Raw genomic sequence first — 9,224 nt, forward strand, 5'->3', positions numbered from 1 at the left:
ACGGGTATTCATTGGACAAATATATTATACAAGAACTGACATGTGATTACATTTTCATGCAATTTCGGTGCATAGATCCTTAGAAATCAGTACCCAGAACAACCACCTCTGGCCGTAATAACGGCCTTGATACGCCTGGGCATTGAGTCAAACAGAGCTTGGATGGCGTGTACAGGTACAGCTGGCCATGCAGCTTCAACACTATCCACAGTTCATCAAGAGTAGTGACTGGCGTATTGTGACGAACCAGTTGCTGTGTTACCATTGACGAGACGTTTTCAATTGGCGAGAGATCTGGAGAATGTGCTGGTCAGGCCAGCAGTCGAACATTTTCTGTATCCAGAAAGGCCCGTACAGGACCTGCAACATGCGAACGTGCATTATCCTGCTGAAATGTAGGGTTTCGCAGGGACCGAATGAAGGGTAGAGCCACGGGTCATAACACACCTAAAATGTAACGTCGACCGTTCAAAGTGCCGTCAATGTGAACAAGAGGTGACTGAGATGTGTAACTAATAGCACCACATATCATCACGCCGAGTGATACGCCACTATGGCGATGACGAATACACGCTTCCAATGTGCGTTCACCGCGATGTTGACAAACACGGATGCGAACATCATGATCCTGTAAACAGAATTTGGATTCATCCGAAAAAATGACGTTTTGCCATTCGTGCACCGAGGTTCGTCATTGAGTACACCATCGCAGGCGCTCCTGCCTATGTTGCAGCGTCAAGGGTAACCGCAACCATGGTCTCCAAGCTGATAGTCCACGCTGCTGCAAACGTCGTCGAACTGTTCGTGCAGATCGTTGTTGTCTTGCAAACGTCCCCATCTGTTGACTCAGGGATCGAGTCGTGGCTGCACGATCCGTTACAGCCATGAGGATAAGGTGCCTGTCATCTCGACTGCTAGTGATACGACTCCGTTGGGATCCAGCACTGCGTTCCGTATTACCCTCCTGAACCCACCGATTCCATATTCTGCTAACAGCCATTGGATCTCGACCAACGCAAGCAGCAATGTCGCGATACGATAAACTGCAACCGCGATAGGCTACAATCCGAGTTTGATCAAAATCGGAAACGTGATGTCACGCATTTCTCCTCCTTACACCATGCATCACAACAATGTTTCACCAGCAACGCCGGTCAACTGCTGTTTGTGTATGAGAAATCGACTGGAAACTTTCCTCATGTCAGCACGTTGTAGGTGTCGCCTCCGGCGCCAACCTTGCGTGAATGCTCTGAAAAGCTAATCATTTGCATACCACAGCATCTTCTTCCTGTCGGTTAAATTTCGTGTTTGTAGCACGTCATCTTCGTGGCGTAGCAATTTTAATGGCCAGAAGTGTATTCAAACTAAAAAAAAGATAAAATTCTATACTGTTGCCCCCCGTCTGCCACCGTATCAAGCCGAGATAGAGCTCCGTCTCCAACGACTGTCGACGGAGCGTCCAACTTAGAAGAAGTAATTGAGCTCTGTTTATTCCCAGTGAGCAATCGGTGCGTTTCTAAACCAAGCTAACATATTAAAAGAAAATTTTTTCTTTGTTACGAACACTTGATTATGAAGGAGCTTACTACCTCAACGGGATGGTCGAGTGTGTATTCTTTATCGAATCGTCTACAAAGGCGAACTCACTAACGTTCGCATATAATGATTGTAACCGGAAGTACGCCTACTCGCCATTTCTCAAAATACGTGCTTCTGGATAGTGTCGGCGAAGTTTAGCTTGAGGTTGATTGGTTGATTGATTTGGGGACCAAACAGCGAAGTCATGGGTCCCTTCGGATTAGGGAAGGAAGGGGAAAGAAGTCAGCCGTGCCCTTTCAGAGGAACCATCTCGGCATTTGCCTGAAGCGATTTAGGGAAATCAGGATGGTCGAATGCGGGTTTGAACCGTCGTCCTCCCGAATGCGAGTCCAGTGTACTAAACACTACGCCGCTTCGTTCGGTTTAACGCGAGTCCAGGACATTAGCTGCGTGGACAAATGAACGGCAGTACTACACTGGACACTGCAAGTAGACCAAGACTGCACCTGACTCACTAATTCGAATCAAAGTTGTTGGTTCTGAACTGCCTCCGTGGCCTTGGTCGCTAAATTATAGTGCTGAGATGACACTCAATGCGAGACTAGTTGTTTCAGTTTATATGGTGAAATGAATTTTCATCGTCGAAGTTGGGCTGTCTTGTTAGTATACAAGGCAACGTGTAGCTCATTGTCACTAGACTGGGCCCCTACATACAGAGCTATTAGCCCACCAACGACATTATTCAGAGGGAAGGAAGGGAGATTAAGGTTTTACGTCTCCTTGACGTTGAAGTTGTTAGAGATAAAACATTAGCTGGGATCGGATAAATAAAGTGGTGGAAATCGTCCCTATCGAAGGAACCACCACGGCATTTACCTTAAGCGATGTCGTAGCTCAAAAACCCAAAATTCCAAGTTCTGGACATCAAAGCACGGGCGGCGCTCCACAGCGTTTGACTCAGTCAATAGCATTCTTGTCTCGTCGACAGCTGGACAAACCGAGATAAAGAAACAGCTCTGTTTAAACAAGGATTGGACATGGATCCTGCCACGCCTTTGATTGTGCCACAGACTAGGTATTCTACTAGAGTACTTTACGGAAACCTTAGTGCAGACGACCAGACAGGACGTAGCTGGTTTCGACTATAACGTATATCCGCAAATAATACTGAGAAGATCGCTTAATAAAGCAATTTAGATAACATTATTCATAAAATTTCATAGTTGACCTTTTTCAAGGATTCATTTCTTTTATTAATAACAAATTTTCGTTGTGACAGCTCGATCGATAGACCCCCATTCGTGACTTCGTCTGCCTCATCGTCATTACCCATAGTTTCAAGCCCTTCGGTTTTTCTCTAATTCATACAGATCACCATGTTTTAGATGTCATGCAACATATATAGTTTTTGACATTAATTGAGTTTACACCATTTTTTATTCGGAAAGTTGAATCAACAGAGTTCAGCCCTCCGTCAAACGTATGGCTCAATACCCGCACTGTCTTCCTGTTTTTACACGAGCCTATGACTGATGTTAATGAATTAGTTGACTTGGAGATAGCTATCGACCTACCAGCTTGGCTAAATGTTAATCTCGTACTCTCTTCCATAGTCTTCTACACGAATACTGGGCTGTTCCCGAGTTCCACCTCAACCGGTCTGTTCGTAAATAAAATTAAATCAAGGTCCCTCTATTCATGTCATTGCGAACAGAATTTTACACCCAAAGCAAAAACAGCCGTTAACTATGCTTCAGAAGTATAATGCCAAGACAGCTGAGACTGTAGCCTATTCATTTCGCTTTACGTAGGAAACACTAAGAAGTTTGACAGCGGCAATACTAACAATCCTCTCCGCGCCAGTCTGTAGAAGTTGTAACGGCAATGTAGAGATATTTCTATCGCGCTACGTGAGGTTCATGCTTTTCGTAATGGCCGAAAATTTTGTTACTGTTGAGAATGTGTGGTGCATGCAAAAAAAAGTTGCTCTACGTGTGCCACGATTCACGCCTGAAAGATTTTTAACTATCTACCTACCGCTCAGCGAAACATTAATAGCAGTTGTCCAAAAACTGAGACCGGAAAAATATGTTATTCAACATATTTGTTGCGAAGAAAATGGCGCCTTTGTCACAGTGTGGAGTTACTTTCAATTCGAGTTAGAGTCCGCTCATCCTCATTTTCGTTTCCTTAATCAACTGCACCGAAAGCCAGATTAATTTCTTCAGCAACAGCAAGACCACGAACGATTCTCTCATTATTTATGCACGTGATGGAACTGCTGTTATTGGAATGTCAAACGCTAACTCTCTTAATGGAATTGGCTTGTCGCATGCTCTTTATTCATGCGTGTTGCAGTATCGATGCGAACTCTGATAGTCTTGCTTTGGAACATTACAAGGAGAAATGCTACAAACTAATTAATGAACCGTGGTCTCATTAAAGTAGTTGTTTAGTGTCAACCTCCATATTTTCGACAAACTGTAAAACGAAGTTTCATAGTCTGTCGCAAACCCACGAAGATTCCGCGGAGACAAAAGTGATCAGTGATAACAGTAGTTATAGAAGCAGTGATGGTGGGGGCACACAGTAGTAAATGTTGCTGCTGTAGTAAGCGCACGAATTGTAAATAGCAATAGTCGTTTTATTATTTGTGCAACAATCTTATCAAAATAATGTAACAGTGGCAGCAGAGCCAATTTAAAGAAGATAGTAGAAATGAGAACAGCGAGAAACTTAACATCATAATTTGTGATCACGAAGTATATGGAGTTACGAATTGTGCTACTTAGGCAACAAAATAACCCATGACGGACGGAGAAAGGATGACATAAAAAGCAGGCTAGCACTGACAAAACGAATACTCATACCCAAGAGAAGTCGACTAGAATAAAAAAATGGTTCAAATGGCTCTGAGCACTATGGGACTCAACTTCTGAGGTCATTAGTCCACTAGAACTTAGAACTAGTTAAACCTAACTAACCTAAGGACATCAAACACATCCATGCCCGAGGCAGGATTCGAACCTGCGACCGTAGCAGTCACGCGGTTCCGGACTGGACTAGAATCAAACATAGATCTTAATTTGAGGAAGAAGTTTCTGAGAATGTGCGTTTGGAGCACAGCATTGTATGGTAGTGAGACACGGACTGAGGGAAAACCGGAACAGAAGAGAATAGAAGCATAGAAGCATTGGAGAAGTGGTGTTCGGAGAAGTGGTGTTACAGAAGAATATTGAGAATTAGGTGGGCTGATGAGGAAAGGAATGGGGAAGTTCCCGCAGAATCGTCGAGAAAAGGAATGTATGGAAAACACTGACAAGAAGAAGGGACAGGGTGTTAGGACACATGTTAAGACATCACGGAGTAACTTCCATTGTACTGGAGGGAGTTGTACAGGGTAGAATCTATAGAGCAAAACAGAGGTTGGGACACGTCCAGCAAATAATGAGGACATATGTTACAAGTGCTACTCTGATATGAAAAGATTGGCACAGGAGAGGAATTGCCGGCCGTTGTGGCCGAGAGGTTCTAGGCGCTTCAGTCTGGGTTCTAGGCGCTTCAGTCTGGAACCAGGCGACCGCTACGGTCGCAGGTTTGAATCCGGCCTCGGGCGTGGTTGTGTGTGATGTCCTTAGGCTAGTTAGGTTTAAGTAGTTCTACGTTCTAGGGGACTGGTGGCCTCAGATGTTAAGTCCCATAGTGCTCAGCGTCATTTGAACCATTTTTTGGAGAGGAATTCGCGGCGGAATTAGTGTGCAAGATGTATCACAATTAGTAGTGGCAACTGTCACTGCGTATGTGTGATTACGAGCTGCCACTGACTTCAGTATAAAATATTTTTTCAGTTTGTATAAATTTGTTTGAAATGTCAATTTTTTGATTAAGTCCCCATCTAATTGGACTCAAATCCACTCAAGGACTTCATTAACAAGAAATATAATGTACTGCAGAATGTTACATCTGTTCCACTTTTCCGATGGTAAGTGAACGAATTTGTAAATTATAGAACTATACAATTCCAGTATTACACCAGAAAAGGTAACAGACATTATACATTTTCATTCTTTCCACTTGACTTAATAGATAGCACATTTTTATTGAAGCTAAAATAATACAGTAGGTCTAGTTCTTTCCGCTTCTCCTCTTGCAGATCTCAGGTTTTACAATGTCAATGAATTTTCTTATTTTAATATTTAGTACTGGAATAAGATTCAGTCATTTACCAGGGGAATTTTATTATTGGCAACTACTGTACTTATTTACAACTTATACAAAGTAGATACATGATTCATAGTATCACTGTCCTTTAAAATATACACGAAGATTGTTTATAACCCGTTGCCAGCGATGTGGAAATTGTAGGATATCCTTTGTAGCGTCAATTGTTGGTAGTTCGAGTGGAGCGTTCTATTGCCCGATAAATCTCCATATCAGTTCTAAAGAGAATATCGTGCATGCTATCTTCAATTTAGTAATTAAGTTGACGTCATAAAGGTTAAATCCGTGGAGTGTGTTGATAGTACAACACTTCCCAGCCACATCGATCGACTAAATCATTCACAACTGCACCCGAGCATTGTCCAGCAAAATGACAGACGAGCCCTGCAGAAAGCACCAGCGCTTCTTTCTCTAAGCTGTTCATTTTTGGAACACAGCTTGTGACCAGCTTAGAGAAAGAAGCAGAGACACTTACTGCAGGACTTGTCCATCATTTTGCAGGACAATGCTCGGGCGCTTATGGCGCAAGTCGCAACTGATTTGTTCGGTCGATGGGGCTGGTAAGTCTTTTACCATCCACCTCACTGCCCGGAATTAAGGGCCAGTGATGTAAAACTGATTTCTAAATTGAAGGAGTCACTTAACTATCAACACAGCTGGCATTACTAAGTGTATCCTACGACTTACACAATGCTGTCAAGTTGGTGACTGTTTTGAAGTGCAGTAAAACTTCGAAACATGTATCTGTTTTGCATGAATAATAAATAAATACTTGATACTATTAAAGTCCCAATACTCGTATTTCTGTTACATAGGAATGTCTATGTAGAGCTTAAATTTAACGGAAAACAACCTATTTCTGCGATCACGACATTGAAATTTATTTTTGAATGTCATACCAAAAGCTCAAGGAAAGGCAACTGATGCGTTATGGAGGGATTGGGAGAGACGTAAAATGATATGTCGCTTGTGTGGAAAAATTTTCTCGAGCCGACACCGAGTATAGAATAACTAAGTGAATAACACATATATTATGACCCGTCTTTCATAGATTTTAGCACAGTACTATCAAGTAACTCAACAATAAGGGGCTGAATACCTTAATTGCTCACATGGAAGGCATTCAGCCGACATACTTCAACACAGCGTCCGACACTGATTGTCAAGTTTGGTCTTTCCTGTACATAATACACATATCAGAAGCAGTGTCCGTTTTTAGTCGCTGCAGTACTGCTACACTAGTTCTCTCAATGCGTCGATCGGAGCTGATATCTACTTAACAGTGACTAAGGTGTCAGACAATGTAGATTAACTTCACGGAGAAGCACAACACATAACGGTGCTGCTCTCCTTGAATATGTTACTGTCAGATCGTTACAAATGCGTCACCGAAGCTATTAGACAGTTATGTTGTTGGCGACTCAGGCCCACTGTAACTGTTTGCACTTGCTCTGTGGTTATCGACTGCGACCTTATCATAACTGTACTATTACTCGTCTATATATCTAGAATACCTATAATTCCTGCTCTGTTAGAGGCAGGAACGCGAATCAGCCGGGAGATCTGCCTAAAATGATTTTGAAAAGTTTCAGGATTGTTATAAAACGCCCAACTAAATTATTTGAATCACCGTTGACTCAGCTTCATGCTCTCGAAATCTCAGCATTAAAATTCTCAGATGTGAGTATACATTATAATGACGAAATATATGATAGAGGCGCGATTAAACTATTTACAAAAGATAAATGCTAGTATTTTACCTGCCCATTGTCCCATTGTCTTGAAGTTTGGCGGCCTGTGAGTAAGCCTGTAGGCGGTGTACGCCACTACGATGACCGCGGCCACCAGGCACGACACACCGATCTTCACGTAAGGCGCGCTAGCGTCTTCACCATCAGTCACCATAGACGCGTCCATTTCCAAGTCAAAATTCAGCAGGCGCGGCGCGGCGCAACAATGAGATGTACGAATACACCGCGAGCACGCTAACCGCCAGAGAAAGCTTCGCGCTGCGCATGCGCAGCTCGGCCAATTTCTCTTCGCATCATTGGCTGCTGGGAGCTGCCTCTGCCCCCTCCTTGGCGCCGCGCTTTCGCAGTCCTAAATAACACCGAGACGAGCCGCGCAGCACACGTGTGTTTTGCATTAACACGTAATTAATCGTCCCTTTACATTAGCAGACTTCTCTTAGCAGACGAAATGTATCCACTCATGTTCATCTCTATTTACGGCTCACCAAAATATGCAGTGAGATAGGAGTGCCCAGTGGTTGGAAGAAAGCACAGACCACACATGTCTACAAGAAGAGCAGCAGGAATGATCTGTTGTAGAATCCTAGAAAATATTCTGAGCCCAAACATAATGAGGCATCACGAACTGAATGACCTCCTCCATACCAACCAGCACGGATTCCTTAAAATTGGTCTTGCGATTACCAACTCGAGTTGTCCTCACATGAACTGAAAACCACGGATCAAACTATGCAGTTGAATATAACATTTTTTAACTATGAAAAGATTTTTACTCTGTACGACACCAACGTTTATTAACAAAGAGGAAGAATTATTAGCGCCCGGATTAAGGGGTACACAACAATAAGTGACAGTAATCCCTCCACCTCTGCTGCATACTTAAAAGACGCCAACCACAAAACACCGAGTATTAATAAATCACAGTGGATCCTGCATCAAATACAGAAAGAAAAAAATCATTGACGTGATGGAAGAGACTGAACTTTACATCCATCTAAACGAACCCTCTGACAGAGTTTTAAACGAACAAAATGAGAAATTTGTGGACAATTTTGCGCCAATTCTAAACGTCGCAGAGCCATAGAAACCACAATCATTGTTATAACCGTGAACATGTAGAGCCACATTACGATGAAGATTACGCAAACATATAATAAATCATGGCAGTCTTATTCTAATTCCACAATTTTTAATTCATTTTTCATTGCACGACTATAAATGCTCTAATGGTAAACTGTGTACCTTGATTTTCTTTTAATTTAATTAATCTTACTACCTTTACGTCCATATGACAGATTAACCTGTGTTGTTCACAACCTTTGGACGTTGAATACATCAGCTTCGTATATGAGTAAATATTTAGAATAAGATCTCTACAACTAATGATAACGACATGCTTCCATAAATAACTGAGCCAACATTTCCAAATTTATGACAGTTGCGTATAGTCATAAGCACAACAACTATGAACGCTAATTAACTACACACAGAAGCAAATACTTGTATGACATATGTAATAGTAATTTTCGTAGCACATCTTGATATGTGACATAGTTTGCGTTATATTCTTAACTGATGCCAACACTTTGTGTATGTGATGCTTCTACGTATAAATGATACAATAGTCCAACCAATAAATAAAAATGACACCTGGAGGCGGTACGAAATCATTTAAAAAAATATGATCATATAGGTCTTATATTATTGGGTATC

At 42.2% G+C, this 9,224-nt stretch overlaps 1 protein-coding gene across 1 annotated transcript in view; it reads right to left on the bottom strand.

The window, feature by feature from the left end:
- LOC126298416 (very-long-chain 3-oxoacyl-CoA reductase-like) overlaps positions 1–7,722 on the bottom strand; it is a 69,108-nt gene extending 61,386 nt beyond the window's left edge. The window contains exon 1 of the mRNA XM_049989740.1: positions 7,521–7,722. Within this exon, the coding sequence (XP_049845697.1) occupies positions 7,521–7,677 (157 nt within the window). The 5' untranslated portion in view covers positions 7,678–7,722. The remainder of the gene's footprint in view (positions 1–7,520) is intronic.
- Positions 7,723–9,224: the final 1,502 nt, after the last annotated feature.

The sequence above is a fragment of the Schistocerca gregaria genome, chromosome X (genome assembly GCF_023897955.1).
Source record: "Schistocerca gregaria isolate iqSchGreg1 chromosome X, iqSchGreg1.2, whole genome shotgun sequence".
Lineage (NCBI taxonomy): Eukaryota > Metazoa > Arthropoda > Insecta > Orthoptera > Acrididae > Schistocerca > Schistocerca gregaria.